The 19,631-nt window shown below is 44.4% G+C and overlaps 1 protein-coding gene across 1 annotated transcript in view; it reads right to left on the reverse strand.

Moving 5' to 3' along the window:
- Nucleotides 1–18,671, reverse strand: part of cacng2a (calcium channel, voltage-dependent, gamma subunit 2a) — a 100,925-nt gene extending 82,254 nt beyond the window's left edge. Inside the window, exon 1 of the mRNA XM_048521269.2 lies at nt 17,608–18,671. Within this exon, the coding sequence (XP_048377226.1) occupies nt 17,608–17,818 (211 nt within the window). The 5' untranslated portion in view covers nt 17,819–18,671. The remainder of the gene's footprint in view (nt 1–17,607) is intronic.
- Nucleotides 18,672–19,631: the final 960 nt, after the last annotated feature.

A 19,631-nucleotide genomic window follows, 5' to 3' on the forward strand; every position in this document is an offset into this window, starting at 1 on the left:
TTGGTTCCCTTATCTCAGGAACGATATCTTGGCATTGGAGACAGTCCAGAGAACATTCACTAGATCAATTCTGGGTATATAGGGATGTTCTTATGAGGACATGTTGAGTGATTAGGTTTGTACTCATAGGAGTTTAGAAGAATAAGAGGGGACCTTATTGAAACATTAAGGGTAGGCAACAATGCTGATGTCATTGGAAGATTCGGAAACTTCACCCCTACAGACATGGGTTGGAATCCTCCCAGGGCAGACACAGAAATTTCAATTCAATAAAAACAGAGGGAAAGAGCTGATCCAATATTGCTGGGACTTTTATTACTGGAGCGTAGGAGATTGAGGGGTCACCTTATAGAGGTTTATAAAATCATGAGGAGTATAGATAGGGTTAATGGGAGATGTCTTTTCCCTAGGGTGGAGGACTTCAAGACTCAGGGGCATATCTTTAGGTGAGAGAAGACAGATTTTGAAAAAAAGACACGAGGGGTAATTTTTTTTCATTGAGGACTGTTTGCGTGTGGAGAGAACTTTCTGAGGAAGTGGTAGCTGTGGACACAGTTACAATGTTTAAAAGATACATAGGTAAGTACATGAATAAGAAATGTTTGGAATGATATGGGTCAGGAGCAGGCAGGTGGGACTGGTTTAGTTTAGGATTATGTTCGGCAGAGACTGGTTGGACTGAAAGGTCTGTTTCCGTCCTGTATGACTCAGTGTAGCCCAGTTCTAGTAAAAATTCATCTAAGTCACTAATGCCCTTTAGGGAAGGAAATCTGTCATCATTACCTGGTCTGGCCTACATGTGACTCCAGACCCAGACTCACAGCAATATGGTAAACTCTTAGTTGCCCTCTAAGCAATTAGGAATGGGAAATAAATGCTGACATTGCCAGCGATCCCACATCCCATGAATGAATAAAATATCAGATAACTAGGTGTCTTGACAGAGTGGGTATGAAGAGGTTGCTTCCCTGTGTGAGAGAAACAGGGACTGGAAGGCATAATTTCAGAGTAGGAGGTCATTCATTTGAGACAGAGATTAGGAGGAATTTTGTCCCTCAGAAGGTAAGGAATCTATGGAATTCTTTAACACAAAAGGCTGTAGAGGCTGTATCAGTAAGTATATTAAAGGCTGAGCTAGACAGGTTTTTAATCAGGAAGGGAATCAGAAGTTGTTGGGATAAGGCAGGAAAGGGAGTTGAAGATTACCAGATTACTCATGATCTCGTTAAGGTCAGAGCAGAGATGATGGGCTGAATGGCCTACTTCCGAACATTTGTCTCATGTCCTGATGATTATGCCTACATCATGCACGGTGACTTCAGTATGTACCGTCTAGATGACGTACATCACCCCCTGCAAGTTCCCCTCCAAACAACTCACCATCCTGACCTGGAAAAATATCACCACGCCTTCACTGTCGCTGGGTCAAAATCCTGGAATTCTCTCCCTTAGGACATCGTGGGTCTACCTACAGCATATGGACTGCAGTGGCTCAAGAAGGCAGCTCACCCCCACCTTCACAAGGGGGCAACTAGGGACAGGCAATTAATGCTGGGCCCAGCCAGCGATGCCCACCTTCTGAGAATGAATGATAAACCAATTAATTCCTTATCGCAATACCGGCGCTGTGGTTTTTCTGGCTGCCTTTATCCAGGAGCCAAGTGATGGGGTTGAATGGGTCTTTCAGTATTGTCCAGGCATTCATTGTAAATGTATCAGGAAAGTGAGAGAGATAGCCGTCTGACTGAGAGACGAGTCCAGGAGGATGGGGCTGGGGTGGCTGGAGGATGCTGGTCTCATGTTGAAATCTTGAGAAATACATCCAGCTGGATTCGAGTATTCTAAAACTTGCACCTTAGTTTAAATTTGTCAGAATTTTCGCCCTCTCATCCATGCATTCACTTCAGTCCTGGGTTAATGGTCACAACAGCTTGTGCCATGAATGCGAAACACTCAATGGCTAAGATCTAGGTTTGCTGTAGAAGCAGAGAGACGCTTCAATGTAACTCAATTAAATGTTTGACGATGCTATGGTGTGGATTGCAGTGTCTCCAGGGGCTGTATGGCTCCTCTCTGCTTGTCCCTTTGTCCTTCCTCCTGTGCTGGACACATTATATACTCTGTTCTCTTTTAATTATCCAGGCAATTTCCCCAGGGTGTCAGCAGGGCCCAGCAAGCAGTGTGCATCAGGTGAGAAGGTCATGGACTCATATCCTACCCTAGCGAAACTCTAGGCTCTAGTGCAGCACCACACCAGTGCTGGATGGCCATCTTTCGGATGAGGCATTAAACTGCTCTCGGAAGTGGATCTACAAGATCCCCTGCCACAATTTCAAAGTGTGTCTTTTGCCCCAGTGGATATCTGCCCAACCCCAAACTGATCATGACCTTATTGCTGCTTGTGGGAGCTTGCTGCGCACAGGTTGCTTGTTGTGTTTCCTATCAGTTCCCAGCTGACCAGGGCAGCAACAGCAAGGAAGGGGAATGGACTGTGAGGTCAGGGGAGGTGGAGGGGGGCAGGGAGTAAAAGTGGCGGAGCTTTGTCATGTTGAGGTTTCATGGGATGAACCACAGGATACGTAAAGGACAATGCTGACGAGGCAGTACCAGGAGGCACACAATGGAGGGTTTTACTGCCAATGGGATAGACAATAGACAGTAGGCAATAGACAATAGGTGCTGGAGTAGGCCATTCGGCCCTTCGAGCCAGCACCACCATTCATTATGATCATGGCTGATCATCCACAATCAGTATCCTGTTCCTGCCTTATCCCCATAACCCTTGATTCCACTATTTTTAAGAGCTCTATCCATCTCTTTCTTGAAAGCATCCAGAGAGTTGGCCTCCACTGCCTTCTGGGGCAGAGCATTCCATATATCCACCACTCTCTGGGTGAAGAAGTTTTTCCTCAACTCTGTTGTAAATGGCCTACCAGTTATTTTTAAACAGTGCCCTCTGGCTCTGGAATGCCATGCAGATACAGGAGTAGGCACTCCCTGCGATGAAAAGGGGTTAGAAGCTTGGCCTAACTGCCAGCAATGCAACCTGTTTGTCCCCTTTGTCTCCGAACCCGAACCCTCTCTGATGAAGGGTCTAGGCCCGAAACGTCAGCTTTTGTGCTCCTGAGATGCTGCTTGGCCTGCTGTGTTCATTCAGCCTCACACTGTGTTATCTTGTCCCCTTTGTGGTTCTCAGAAAGCAGCCAGGGAATAGGGGGATCCGGTGGGAGGGGATGGGGTGAAGATAGCAGATGACTCTCGCTACACACTCAAAGCAGCACCAATACAAAGGTGTTTAAGGGGCCATGCTAGAGAAGCAGGAAGCAGTGTTCCAATCGTTCAAAGCTGAAAGCTCTGTCAATTATAGAGCTGAGGATTGACTGGGGACCGAGGTCTCAATAAATCCAAGGCTCCTTCCTTGAAATATGAATCGGTTCCTCATAAATTAGCTGAATTTTCCAATTAAAATAAGCCTGTTCTTAACTTTAACAAGAGCATATTTCTTCTAATTGATTCAGTGCCTGGGGAGGAAGGTGGGGTCAGCATTACAGTTAAACCATTTGCTCTCAAACAGTAAAACTCCATGTCATACATTTCTAAAAGTAAAGGAACCTTTATCTGGCAATTAAGCACCTCATTAAGTGAATCCCAGATACCTGTGCAACATTGGAAGAAGATCTGGCATCCAAACATTTCTCACAGGGCCAGTCATATGCTTTTTTAAGGACCAATTCTCGAGGAGTTTGGGAATGAGCAAGACTGGCATTAATTGCCAATCCCTAGTTGCCATCGCTAGTGGTAATATGGCCCTCCAAGTGTTGCTGGGCTGCTTTCAGAGGGCAAGTAAGAGTCAACCAGGTTGGTGTGGGGCCGGTATTGCTTATAGGTAGGTCAGCTTCCCTAAAAGGGATTTATAGCCATCCAACTGTCCCATTGTTTCTTTCACCGATCTCAGTTTGACATCGCAAGACTTATTTAATATTCAAGGCAGAATGAGAGTTTGGCTAATGCCACTGATTTGTGGTTCACTGAAGTGATAGGTACCAGTGATTACAGACTGCTATACTGCTGTGTTGCTGTTTTGAGCTTTACAATGCATTGGTGTTAGAAATACAGTTCAGGTTGGAGTTAGGGACCAGTCCTTTTAACTCAAGGGCAGCAATTACCGAGCAATACACTATTTCTTTTTGAGCTACTGGCCGCTTACTACATTATCTTGTGTCGAAAGAAAATCAACTAGGGATTGGCCAAAACCCAGCAGCTTCTGTGGGCTTCAAACAAGGTCCAGGGTTATTCTGGTTTCACTAGACTTGGAGCCCGTAGTAACTTCCAACTCAGATAAATCACAGCTCAATTGGAAGCTTTTCTCACTAAAATAAAACAGATGCTGGAAATCTGAAACAAAAAGCAGAAACTACTGGAGAAACTCTGCAGTCTGGCAGCATCTATATTGAAGAGGAGAGAATAGTTCTGAAGAAGGGTCACTTGGCTCAAAAGGTTAACTCTGTTTCACTCTCCCCACAGATGCTGCTAAACATGATGCGTTTCTGCAGCAATTTCAGTTTTTGTGGGAAAGTTTCACCCATGTTCTCAGGTCGCAGCTCCAAATCTGTGTTGATCATTTCAGTCCCAATATTGCAGGGATGTTTCACTGTCTGAGGGACCATTTCTTTGGGGCAAAACATTAAACCAAGGCACTGCCTGCCCTCTCAGGTTGGTATAAAAGATCCAAAAGCCACTCCTGATGCTCACACCAATGTTCACCCATTTGAACAAAGTAGTAGGTTTTCAGGAGGCTTTTAAAAGGTGGACAAAAAGGGAGAGAGCTTCAGGGATGGAATTCCAGAACCTGAAGTTGAAACGGTTGAAGGAACAGCTGTCAATGGTAAGTGATCAATATTGGCAGAATATGTGAGGGTCCAGAATTGGAGAGATTGCAGATTCATCACAGAGTTATAGAAGTAGAGGAGGCTAGAGAGATAAAGAAGGGTTGAGGCTACGTTGGTACACAAGGAATTTCCAAATCAATGTGTTGGTGGACTGAGAGCTAATGGACCTCCTTATAACAGTCCAAGGAAAACGCTTTACAATCTCTATTATTCGTAAACTCTAGCCTTCACAGCTAGATTATGACATTTCTGTGCAAAGTGCAGCAATATTTGGGATTCTTCAATTATCAGCCAAAGTCTGTCATCCAGCATAGTTCGGATGGGGGAGGGGAGGGGTAAGAACTCCATCTTTGCAGACAAGAGGAGATTCTGCTAAAATCTGAAATTGAGGAAGACCAATTGTCTTCAAACAAATCAGCCATACCCCAGTCAGTCACATTCTACAGGATCATACCCCAGTCAGTCACAGTCTACAGGATCATACCCCAGTCACTCTCATTCTACAGGATCATACCCCAGTCAGTCACATTCTACAGGATCATATCCCAGTCAGTCACATTCTACAGGATCATACCCCAGTCACTCTCATTCTACAGGATCATACCCCAGTCAGTCACATTCTACAGGATCATACCCCAGTCAGCCACATTCTACAGGATCATACCCCAGTCAGTCACATTCTACAGGATCATACCCCAGTCACTCTCATTCTACAGGATCATACAGCAGTCACTCTCATTCTACAGGATCATACCCCAGTCATTCTCATTCTACAGGATCATACCCCAGTCAGTCACATTCTACAGATCATACCCCAGTCACTCTCATTCTACAGGATCATACCCCAGTCACTCACATTCTACAGGATCATACCCCAGTCAGTCACATTCTACAGGATCATACCCCAGTCACTCTCATTCTACAGGATCATACCCCAGTCAGTCACATTCTACAGGATCATACCCCAGTCATTCTCATTCTACAGGATCATACCCCAGTCAGTCACATTCTACAGGATCATACCCCAGTCACTCTCATTCTACAGGATCATACCCCAGTCACTCTCATTCAACAGGATCATACCCCAGCCACTCTCATTCTACAGGATCATACCCCAGTCACTCTCATTCTACAGGATCATACCGCAGTCATTCTCATTCTACAGGATCATACACCACCCACTCTCATTCTACAGGATCATTCCCCAGTCACTCTCATTCTACAGGATCATTCCCTAGTCATTCTCATTCTACAGGATCATACCCCAGTCACTCTCATTCTACAGGATCATACTCCAGTCACTCTCATTCTACAAGATCATACCCCAGTCACTCACATTCTACAGGATCATTCCCCAGTCACTCACATTCTACAGGATCATACCCCAGTCACTCTCATTCTACAGGATCATTCCCCAGTCACTCTGATTCTACAGGATCATTCCCCAGTCACTCACATTCTACAGGATCATACCCCAGTCAGTCACATTCTACAGGATCATACCCCAGTCACTCTCATTCTACAGGATCATACCCCAGTCATTCTCATTCTACAGGATCATACCCCAGTCAGTCACATTCTACAGGATCATACCCCAGTCACTCTCATTCTACAGGATCATACCCCAGCCACACTCATTCTACAGGATCATACCCCAGTCACTCTCATTCTACAGGATCATACCCCAGTCATTCTCATTCTACAGGATCATACACCAGCCACTCTCATTCTACAGGATCATTTTCCAGTCACTCTCATTCTACAGGATCATTCCCTAGTCATTCTCATTCTACAGGATCATACCCCAGTCACTCTCATTCTACAGGATCGTACTCCAGTCACTCTCATTCTACAGGATCATACCCCAGTCACTCACATTCTACAGGATCATTCCCCAGTCACTCACATTCTACAGGATCATACCCCAGTCACTCTCATTCTACAGGATCATACCCCAGTCACTCTGATTTTACAGGATCATGCCCCAGTCACTCACATTCTACAGGATCATTCCCCAGTCACACACATTCTACAGGATCATACTCCAGTCACTCTCATTCTACAGGATCATTCCCCAGTCACACACATTCTACAGGATCATACTCCAGTCACTCTCATTCTACAGGATCATTCCCCAGTCACTCTCATTCTACAGGATCATTCTCTAGTCATTCTCATTCTACAGTATCATACCCCAGTCACTCACATTCTACAGGATCATACTCCAGTCACTCTCATTCTACAGGATCATACCCCAGTCACTCACATTCTACAGGATCATTCCCCAGTCACTCACATTCTACAGGATCATACCCCAGTCACTCTCATTCTACAGGATCATTCCCCAGTCACTCTCATTCTACAGGATCATTCCCCAGTCACTCACATTCTACAGGATCATACCCCAGTCACTCTCATTCTACAGGATCATACCCCAGTCACTCACATTCTACAGGATCATACCCCAGTCATTCTCATTCTACAGGATCATACCCCAGTCACTCTCATTCTACAGGATCATACCCCAGTCACTCTCATTCTACAGGATCATACCGCAGTCATTCTCATTCTACAGGATCATACACCAGCCACTCTCATTCTACAGGATCATTCCCCAGCCACTCTCATTCTACTGGATCATTCCCTAGTCATTCTCATTCTACAGGATCATACCCCAGCCACTCTCATTCTACAGGATCATTCCCCAGTCACTCTCATTCTACAGGATCATTCCCTAGTCATTCTCATTCTACAGGATCATACCCCAGTCACTCTCATTCTACAGGATCATTTTCCAGTCACTCGCATTCTACAGGATCATACTGCAGTCACTCTCATTCTACAGGATCATACCCCAGTCACTCACATTCTACAGGATCATTCCCCAGTCACTCACATTCTACAGGATCATACCCCAGTCACTCTCATTCTACAGGATCATTCCCCAGTCACTCTCATTCTACAGGATCATGCCCCAGTCACTCACATTCTACAGGATCATTCCCCAGTCACACACATTCTACAGGATCATACTCCAGTCACTCTCATTCTACAGGATCATTCCCCAGTCACACACATTCTACAGGATCATACTCCAGTTACTCTCATTCTACAGGATCATACCCCAGTCACTCTCATTCAACAGGATCATACCCCAGTCACTCACATCCTACAGGATCATACCCTAGTCACTCACATTCTAAGAGCTCATTCCTCAGTCACTCCCATTCTTCAGGATCATACACAAGTCGCTCTCATTCTACAGGATCATTCCCCAGTCACTCCCATTCCACAGGATCATTCCCCTGTCACTCACATTCTACAGGATCATACCCCAGTCACTCACATTCTACAGGATCATACCCAAGTCACTCTCATTCTACAGGATCATTCCCCAGTCACTCCCATTCCACAGGATCATTCCCCTGTCACTCACATTCTACAGGATCATTCCCCAGTCACTCCCATTCTACAGGATCATACCCAAGTCACTCTCATTCTACAGGATCATTCCCCAGTCACTCCCATTCTACAGGATCATTCCCCAGTCACTCCCATTCTGCAGGATCATACCAAGTCGCTCTCATTCTACAGGATCATTCCCCAGTCACTCACATTCTACAGGATCATTCCCCAGTCACTCACATGGTATAGAATGACTGATTACAATAGACAAGGAGAGCTCATCTCCGTCTTGTTTACTTCTCATTACTGTATTTTTGAGTATGCAACACTCAGGTTAGTCATTTACAAAGAAGAATCTCACACAGAGGACATTATCTTCATTAAAAATGTTCTATTGCTTGAGGATATTAAAAGTTCAGATGACCACGGATTCGACACATCTTGATCCATGGGATTGATAGCGCTTTTATTTTTAAACCAGGTACACACTTTTTGAAATCCAGCTGAACATTTCATATACGATAGGCACGAAATTCTTCATTCAGCAGTATTGCCATTTACTTCATGTCTCCTTATAAACACAGCAGTGAAACAGTGAGCAATGCACAAGGTTAATACAGAGCAAGATGCACTCAATCTAAACGATAAAATGAATTTATATTCAGTCAGACCAGCCTATTTCCAGTCTAACTCTGAGCCAACAGAGGTGGATTGGAGTCGTTTACAAAATAGCCATGACATGTGCTCTGGTATCATTTGAACACATGCGCACTGATAAACCATCTTTAAGACAGAAATTATATGAACAGTTTAACAATTTCCAGTGGCATGCAGGGTTATGGGGAGGCTAAAAGATATTGAAAGGTTCAAATTTTGTATTTAATGGCAAGGCAGGCCCAGTAGGCTGAATGGCCTACTCCTGTTCCTATCTTGTTAATATGACATGACCACTTTTGTCTTAATGCATAGAGAGTAGAGGAACCCTTTGTCATTCCCTTTTAGCTCTAGTAATCAAGTCTATTATCCTGATGGCTATAAACCAGGCTTTACTGTGGGCTCAGTGTTCAAACATTATGTCAGCTCCTCGGAAAATCGAGCGTTTTATTCTGTTTACAACTAAAGTCCATCTTTTGACAATCAGATGCTGTATAGAGTGCAGCTGTTACTGGCGTCTGTCCCAGGTTCTCACAGTGAAAAGCGAGCTGTACTAGATTTCCTAACAAGTGTCACCAAAATCCAAAAATGCAAGTTCAATCCTCCACTCTCCCACCTCTCCCCAGCTCTGTCACTCAAGGTCAATAATTTGCACAGTAAATACTACAATAAAACATATTTCCTGTCTAAACTAAACACACCTCCATTAACTGAGCTGACGAATACAGGTTTTAAAATTCTGTGCCATCGATAGGACCCCACGCAGTGGGCCTCACTTACTGCCCTGTCAGTTTATAACCATTGCCTGATGTTGGAGGGTAACCAACAGGCCAGCAGCTGTGAGTTTTCAGCATTTCTGAAACCCCCTTTATTTCCCTCCCTATCTTAGCTCATCTCCTTTGCTGTCTAGTCTGGCCAGTCTCCCAAATTCCAACCCACCGTCACACCCCTTTCATCTGAAACTCTGCTACCTCTGACATAACACACATCGATTCATATCTTAGAATCCCCACAGTATGGAAACAGGCCTTCAGCCCAACACGTCCATTCTGATCCTCAGAGCATTCCGCCCAGACCCATCTCCCATTGCCCACCTAAGCTGCACATCCCTGAGCACTATGGGACAATTTAGCATGGCCAATCCACCCTAACCTGCTTATCTTTGGACTGTGGGAGGAAACCCACGCAGACACAGGGAGAATGTGCAAACCCCACGCAGACAGGCACCCGAGGGTGGAGCCTGTTCGGCTTATACTCACTGACCCAAATCAGCTCCCAGTCCAGTAATATCTCAGTTTTAAAATACCCATCCTGGTTTCTGAATACCCTCCATGGCCTTGCCCATCCTTATTTCTGTAGCTCCTTCAACCCGACAATCTTTCAACATCTCTACATCCATCCAATGTTGATGTCGTGTATTTCACCCATTTTAATGATTCCCCACTGGCAGCTTGGAGCATGGACTATAAACTCTGAAATTCGGTCCCATCCCTCCCTGCCTGCCTGTTGGATTCCAATAAGATGCTCGTTTTCACCTTCCTCTTGAACCAACACATCTCAGTGGTCTGGCCAAATACCTCCTTATGGAGTTAAGTATCAATTTTATTTTCTGCTATGCTCCTACAAAGCTTCTTTGCAGTATTTTATACAGTGAAAGGTGCACATAAATGCAACGCACTGTTATCAAGTTCATTAGCAAGGTTACTTCAGACCATAACAATTGTGCATCCATTTCCCACAAAAATAAGGCGATCTAGACTGACCCAAATTCATCACATCTCAAAGAAATTAGCCGGGAAGTATCTACTCCTGTGTATTTTTTTATTCATTTGTTCGAGGGATATTAGAGAGGCCAGCACCTACTGCCCAGTGGGCAGGTAAGAATGAACAACATTGCTGCGGGTCTGGAGTCACATACAGACCAGACCTTGTAAGGACAACATATTTCTTTCCCTAAAAGGTATTAGTGAAGCAAGTGAATTTTTACAACAAATGAAGGGCCTAGGCTCGAAACGTCAGCTTTTGTGCTCCTAAGATGCTGCTTGGCCTGCTGTTTTCATCCAGCTCCACACTTCGTTAATAACACTATCACCTCTGGATCAGCTTTTAATTCAATTTTTACTAAATTCAAATTCCACCATCTACCATGGTCAGAAATCAAACCCTTGTCCACACTGACATTATCTCCATAGCACCAACCCTCCCTTTCTGTAGATTAGCTTAACCACACCCATGTGGAGGATGTCTATGAATGAAAAGGGGATACAAAGTAAAGGGTTTGCAGCTACGTAGCAACTTTCAGGACCTCAAAACATCCCACAATGTCTACAGCCATTTGAATACAGCATACACAGTGTTGATCCTCGAGCTCTGATTCTGAAGCTTAAGGATCCATGATGCATTTCAGAGGCAACAATAACATGTTCTGAGGAAGGGTCACCGGACCCGAAACGTTGATTCTGTTTTCTCCAACGCAGATGCTGCCAGACCTGCTGAGCTTTTCCAGCAACTTTTGTTTTTGTTCCTGATTTACAGCATCCGCAGTTCTTTTGGTTTTTATTATGTATTTCAGAGGTTTGAGCATAACGATTTAGGCTGTCAGCCCAAGTGTGAGGGACTGCAGCACTATTGAAAGTAACGCCTGCCTGATAAACAGTTAAACTGCCCTTTCGGTGAACATATAAAACCCCACACCCACTATTTCAAAGAAGGGCAAGTTGCCCTTTGTGTCCAGGACAATATTTGACCTTTATCTAAATTGACCCAAATCAGGGGATCTGAGTGTTATCACATGACTATTTTTGGGAGCTTTCTGCATACTGATTGGCTGCCAAGTTTCCTTCATTGATTGGAAATCACTCTGAGATGTCCTCAGATGGTGAAACTCATTTTAGAAATGGACATTCTTTCTGCTGGGCTAGATTTATACCCTGTTATACCCTGAGGTAGCACACTCAGTATGCCATTCCTGCCATTTCCATATCACTTCCCCACCCTGACCAGCCCCCTCCACCCCCTCAGTCCGCAATCTCTCAGGAGAGGTAAAAAAAAGGGAAATATCCCTGAGGTGATCCGGGGAAAATAAACTGTGGGTGGAAGTTTTCTATTCTTTCTCAAAGTCTGCTGGCAAGACTGTTTGGTGATGACTAGCCTATTACCCTCCCCGTTATCATCCACCAATCAGCTCCTTAAGAGCCAGGTTGTTGGGTTTCTCAGCGAATCACAGGCCACGAATCTGCCAATCAGGCTTCAGCAGTTCTGGGTCCTAAGATCTGCCAATCCTCAGTTTCAATGGCAAGAGGGTTCAGTAGTTTTTACACCCTTCACTTGCAGACAGGGATTCAAAAGCAAAGGAGTTTGACAGAACCCCCTGCCTGAAAATCGTCCATGCCTCTGATGGCCATTATATTAAGCCGCCTTCACTCCCCAGCCCCTCCCCCAAGCAAGCTGATAGGTTAGCCCAGCTTCCCAGTGGGGAAACTAGCCAACTTTCTCACCTGCTGGGGAGGTGGCCATCAATTGACTACTAGAGGATACAGCATCTAATCAGTCAGGTCACAAAACATGGAGGAGTATCCCTCAAATCGTCCAATGCCTCCCGTTCTGACCACCTCCAGGGAGGGGTGGAATCACATCCAGTGTGCAACTTCTGTTCAAACCAACATTGTTGACCAAACAGGCTCCACAATGGCCACACCTTCGCCTGAGCGCCAAGTGGGTGGGGGTTACTGCTAGATCAGTCGTAAAGACCAGCTGCTAAGTGAAAGCCGGACCAATCCTTCCAAGAGCGTAACTGTGGTTTTGGAAAGGATAGGGGACAGTCAATCAGTACCTGCTGTAGCCTGGACTGGGGCAAAAGCCACACAAAGTAGGGAAATGGTAAGGAGGCCTAAAGGGAGAAAATAAACCCAACTGAAATGAAAGAATACACCACAGGGTGAACGAAAAACTCACCAAAAATGCAAGGTCTAAAGCTCTTTCAAGCATTGAAGACTCATGGTAAGCATGTTGAGTTGTGAATGTCTCCCAGCTAAGCTGGAATTCCATCAGTTAGCCATGAGCTTTCCAATTTATTCATGGAGAGTTGGTGCTGTCAAGCCAATATTTGTCACCTATCCCTGTACAATTAAGACATTCGCTCAGCCGTTTCAGAGGGCAGTCAACCAAATGGCCTGGGGTCACATGGAGACTAGGGCAGATGCATTTTCTTTGCCTCGAGATCATTTGTGAGCAGGTGGGGCTTTACATCAATCAACGACAGTTGTTGTGGTCACCATCACTGAAGCTAACTTCTATGTTATATTTTGTTTTTTCAAATTCAAATTCTGCCAGCTGCTGTGGTGACCTGTGAAACGGATATATTGCCCTGGGCACTTGGAATCCTCGTTCAAGGGACCATGCCAATGCACTTAGTCACTGTGTATTGTTATGTACTCTAGTTGATTCAAGGAAAGGGAAAGAGAGAGCTTTCGCTTGGAAATAATGTTGTAGAGTTCCATTAAAACACATCCCACGGCTTCCTTTTTCATGGTATCACTGGGACTGAACTGAAAGCCACTGTTAGAGGGTTTTTGACACAAGATGTCTCTTTTCAAGCTGCCTGATCCACAACAGTCAAGATAAAATGCATAGCAAACAACATAGGGCTGATCAACATTCCCAAGTGTACAGATATCTCTACATCAAGCATTTCAGTTTTGATTAAATTCAGAAAAAAAGAGTACCTCCTTTTCAGTATATTTAATTAGATGATTTATTAGCAAGCAATGTTTATTTACCAGACCTGTTTCTGGAGTTTTATCTTTTCCAGGACATTGGGTCTCTAGGTTTATCCACCAGCACCAACCATCACATTGTAGCTTTTCAGCGACAGACCTAACATAATCATCATCAACATGCAGCCTTCAAAAGCAGGAATTCTGACCAATCACAATGGATCATATTATAACTGCCTGGGGTGTACTTGCAATTATCATTGTGGTTTTCATGCTGATCGGGTAAAGAACCTTAATATTGCAATGCTGAATCTTGGCTGCTCGTTATAGCATGGGTTTCACCCAGAGCAGATGCTGTCTCCATCAAACTGACCTGGGACAGGTACAGCACAGGATTAGATATAGAGTAAAACCTTCTATACTACCTCATCTAACACTCCCAGGACAAATCAGAATGGGATTAGATGCAAAGTGAAGCTCCCTCTATACTGCCACCATCAAACACATCCAGGACAAATCAGAGGCAACACAGTGTAGAGCTGGATGAACACAGCAGGCCAAGCAGCATCAGAGGAGCAGGAAGGCTGACGTTTTGGGCCTAGACCCTTCTTCAGAAATCAGCCTTCCTGCTCCTCTGATGCTGCTTGGCCGGCTGTGTTCATCCAGCTCTACACCTTGTTATCACAGATTCTCCAGCATCTGCAGTTCCTACTGCCTCAGCACAAATCAGTTTGGGATTATACACAAAAGAAAGCTGTCTCTATGCAATCGCCATCAAACACTCCCAGGGCAGGTACAGCACAGGATTAAATATAGAGTAAATCTGCTTCTACGCTGTCCCCATCAATTAACGTGTTCTACCCTCAGAAGTGTCCCTTTAACATCAGTGACTACTTCCTTTTTTTCTGACAGTACCTATTCTGTGACTTCAGCATTGGGACCAACAATTGAACCAAACATTTTCACAAAAATAAGCCTGACCCCTGCAGGTGATGGTAGCTGTTATTCCCAACCTGACATTGTGCCTTGGTGAATCTTCAGCTGCTCTCTGTTGCATTGTGACACAAAACATCTTTAAAAGCATCAAAAGCCCTCAGCCCAAAACTGCGCACTTGCTATGCATTTTATCTTGACTGTTGAAAGCTACAAATCATCTGGAAATATTCAATTTGAACCAGTAGAGAGTCAGGGAAGGATGTGCCTGAATACACAAAACACCTGTCCAAAAGCCACAAGCTCAACATTTGACACACACCTAATTTATTAAAACACATCAAAATAATTGGTTCGATCCCATCATTAAAACCACAGGTCAGTGGACTCAGTGTAAAATTAAACAGAGCTTCCCACAAACAGCTGATGTATAATATTCAACAAGCTGCCGTATCGTTGATATAAAAACTACAACAAATTGCTATCATGAGACTTTTACAGATGAAAATGGATGCAAATGGCCTATATTGTTGAGCCCTGTGGTCTAGTGATAGTGTCTTCTGCTTGTGGGAATGGGTTCAAATCCCACCTACTCCAGAGGAACAGTATAGCCCTGTTTGAACCTGCTTATTAACAAGATATTGACCAATAATGTTCATTTGACTTTTTTTTTACAATTTTTCGTTTGCAAGTTGAAACAAAGAGCTAAATTCTAGTAAACATTTGCCCAAGATTTACCAGCACTATGGGTCTGTCTACTTTTAGTTCGGAGTGAAATCGGCTGGCAATCTCTCAGATACTTTGATGGATGTTAAAAGTGAAACAGGAATGGCGGAGAAGGGGCTGTGTTTTTATTTTGCACCCTGTGAGCACATAGTGGTGTTGCATGTCATGTGCCCTGGGTCTTAATCACAGAAACCCCTGACTGCCGGAACCAGTCAGCAGAAAATTGTCTCTCTCTCTCTCACACACACACTCACAGACACACACACACACACAAACACACACACACACACACACACACACACACAGAGACAGACACACACAAAGATCTCCTTTGTAACACCTGAGGGTTGTTGAGTCCAGTCTGATGCCGGGCAGGGCACAGCGTGGAGGTAGTGGGGAACCAAAGAGCCAGCCTCTGAAATCTGACTCCCCGCTGTTTCAGTCTTTTTTTTATTTCTATATCTTGGCCCCCTTCCCTTTCTCTCTAGCATTCACCAGCCTGTGAGGAGAGTTGCTGTAACATTGGAGCCAGATATTTTACATGCAGGTACAGCAAGCGCAGAGCACGGACCTACACCAATGCAGAATAAGCCCGAGACCAGTGTGAATCTGCAGGTTCGATTCCATCCCTTGCCGTAGGCGCAACGTACACAGGACAAATAAAAGGCTTCCATATGAGTTCAATCTGTGTCACAATCCCTGGATAAATAAATCTCTGGCGAGCACTGCAACTAACCACATTAGAAGTTTGGATGAAGTTTTGACACATTTGAAATAGGAACGATTTTTAACAAGAAGGGGGAAAAACCCTAGTTTGATTTGAGTTTACAATCGGTATGAGTCATATTTGGGTTTTTAAATGACAAGAGTGGTGACGTCATGGTATTTTAGCTTTGCATGTTTAAGGTTGAATCCTGTGTGAAATTTTACGCGGAAGAATAATCGGGGTGTTGTGGTAAGGGGGATTCAGAGAGAAATTTTTTGTAGGTAGCTGCATTAAGAGGCTGTGAGTGCGCCCTTCACTTAGTTGTGTTTAAGAGCGAGGTGATTTCTACCAGAGGGTCGTTATGTCACCCCCAACCCCCACCTCTTCCCCAACTCTGGGTGTTTATTGCAGTAAAGGCTCCTAGCCTGGCTCCGAGGGCATTATCGAACCCACCCAGCTCCCTGCAATCCGAGAGCTAATTGATGACATTGCGCTTCTTGGAGTTGTACAGCCGCCTCGTCAAACCTCAATTCACTGAACAGACATTATTTACGTTCCCCACTTGTACCCAAAATGAAATGGCAACTCCTGTGTCCCGGGGAGTGTCGGGGGCGGACTCCATAAATAAAAGGCAGCATACACACATCATCTTGTTTCATTTCCCATGTGTATGTTTTTTTAACTGAAATGTAACGGGGATGTGAAGTCCCAATTCCTTCCTGGAACAATGCATGTTTGCAAAAATATCTCGCCCATTTGAAATCGTTCACTAGCTTTCCAACACTTGCAATGTCCGCTTCAGTGATGGTCCCTCAGTATTTCTTTAATTCCAAATTGCTCTCATCTCCAGCAATCACACAGGTTTCAGGATTCCTTGCTGTCATGGCAATGTATCCTCCCCTAACCCCCTACTCCACTCCCCCTCCTCGATCAAAGATTTTTTTCCCTTCGGAATGACAGAAATTGGAAACATTCGGTTTTGTTTGTTTGCCTACACATACATATATTAAAAACCTAACCTACACATACATATATTAAAAAAACATGTTCCCATTTTGTCTTTGATAAGCATTAGTTCTGACACACCCAAAATGGCTGTTTCCTTTCTAATTGCAAAATTTTAAAAAAGCTTAATTAGAACAAAAATACTGCAAAAACATAGAATAGCATTCATCTTTCAAATTAAAAAAAAGACATTAATGCTTCATAAAAATCATCAGGCTAATTCCTTGCTCAATGATCTCCCATTGCCACACTCGAATTAGTTTACTTAAAATACCCCTGATTAATTGGCGCTGTTGATTTTTCGGGGTGGGTGAGGGGGGAGGGGTGGGGAGATGGAAATATATAGTATTCAGCGTGTTACCCCGCTGCAGACCCGTGCTAACAGGAATGTGGATGCTGTAAATGGGAGAAGCAGAGTGCGTCAAACAGCACCATTGAGAGCAACCGCTTTGCTATTCATCCCATGTTCAGCTATCAGTCATACAGAATAAACATGGGGAGACAGAGGTGGAGGGATAGACTGAATGGGGAAGAAATGGTGTAGGAGAAGAGGAAGGAAGGGAGGATGAAATACCTTCAAGACAGCAGGTTCTCCATAATCCCGAGTGTGTCATCACTTCTTCGTTCTTTTTGCTGGTTTCATTTTCACTGACCGTCTTGCTTTTGCAAACCCCTCTGGAGTAAAGCCAATAGTCTGTCCCTACAGCAATGGTCATTAGACTGAAGGCTGCAAAAGCCCCCACCGTGGTCAGCAGCATCTGCACTCCGCGATCAAACAGCCCCATTCTTCGTCATTATATTCGGACCCAACACACACTTTCTCTCTCTCTCTCTCTCTCCTTTTCTCTGTCAGGTAGTTGAGAAAAGATTCCCCCCTTTCGAAAATGAAACAAAAGGAGAATAGTGACAAAAAGAAGGGGGGGGCAAGGCGGGACCAATTTCAGTTACAATCCAATATATCTTTATATATATTTATATATATTTATAATTTTTTCAGTAAAAAACAAAGAAAAGCCCCAAAAATAGATAAGTTAATCCTTTTTTCTAAAATTCTGATCCCCAGTTTCCATAAGTGATGGCTATTTCTGAGAGAGCTTCAAAAGATCGATAGCAGTGAGGAGCAGAGTCCCTGGAACAGCTCCTGTTCAGAGTCTCGGCAAATAACGCAGCCGTCTTCAGTCTTGGTCAGATTTGCTCCCAACGCCATGAAATCCTCGCAGTTCTTCTATTCTCAGACAAGCACGGGGTTGGACATAGATATTTCTTTCTGGCTGAGCTTAGTCTCGAAGAGGACAGCGGCTGAACGCCTTGTAGTTCATGTTTAGTGAAGGCATTTGACTGCCCGGCGCTGGTGCTGAAATGGACAGCTCCTTTTTAAACGATGTTATTGACAGGGCTTGCTCCTGGGACCCATTCTTTCTCTCTCTCTCTCTTTCTCCCTCCCTCCTGATTTTCTTTCTTCCCCCTCACCTTCTTCTTGTCCCTGTTCTCTCTCTATCCCTATCTCTCTCTCCTTTCCTCGATTCCTCTCGGTAACTGAAAAGAACAGCTCCCAGTCTCCAGAGCACAAAAGAGGCGTTACTCTTCCTCCCTAGCGTTCCTCGTCACTCTAACTGTACGTGCCCACAGCTCCCAATGCAGCCCTCACATCGCAATTAGACCGCTCATATACACACACACTCACAAAAAGGAGGAAAAAAAATCGCATGGTTCCGGGCAAAGAGAAGCACAAATCAGCATGTGGAAGGGATTGTTCAAAATGAGTTACAACACAATGTGTCCAGTTCCGTGCACTCTTCTACCCGCTCAAACCTAGAATCCACCAAAAAATGGTAGGGGGTGGAGTACAGAGAAGAGCTGGGTGCACCAACTTGAATAACTAGATAAAATGCACAATGATGTCATCAGGGTTGGAGGGTTTGAGCTAGAGGGTGAGGCTGAATACACTGGGGCTATTTTCCCTGGAGTGTTGGAGGCTGAGGGGTGATCTCATAGAGGTTTATAAAATCATGAGGGGAATGGATAGGATGAATGGCCAAGATATTTTCCAAATACCTTGGAATCCAAAGCTAGAGGGGCGTAGGTTTAAGGTGAGAGGGGAAGGATTTAAAAGGGACCTAAGGGGCAACTTTTTCACACAGAGGTTGGTCTGTGTATGGAATGAGCTGCCAGAGGAAGTGGTGGGGGCTGTTACAATTACAGCATTTAAAAGGCATCTGGATGGATACATGAGTAAGAAGGGTTTAGAGGGATGTGGGCCAAATGCTGGCAAATGGGATTAGATTAATGTTGAGTATCTGGTTGCCATCAACGAGTTGCACTAAAGCATTTGTTTCCACACTGTACACCTCCGTGACTCTATAATTACTAAATCCAATAGGGAATTCAGGAGAAACCAACCAGAAAGGATAAAATGTGGAATTTATTGTCTCAAAGAGTGGTTGAAGGAAGTAACATTCAGGGAAAATGGTCTTGAATGCCAAGTGCGAGCTTGAGGGGCTGAATGGCCTACTTCTGCTCCTTTATCCTTAAACAGGGAGGGAAAGGAATAGAAGGAAATGTTGACAGGCAGGAGGTGTACAGTTGGGAGGATGTTTC

Source organism: Stegostoma tigrinum, chromosome 38 (genome assembly GCF_030684315.1).
Source record: "Stegostoma tigrinum isolate sSteTig4 chromosome 38, sSteTig4.hap1, whole genome shotgun sequence".
In the NCBI taxonomy this organism is placed as follows: Eukaryota; Metazoa; Chordata; class Chondrichthyes; order Orectolobiformes; family Stegostomatidae; genus Stegostoma; species Stegostoma tigrinum.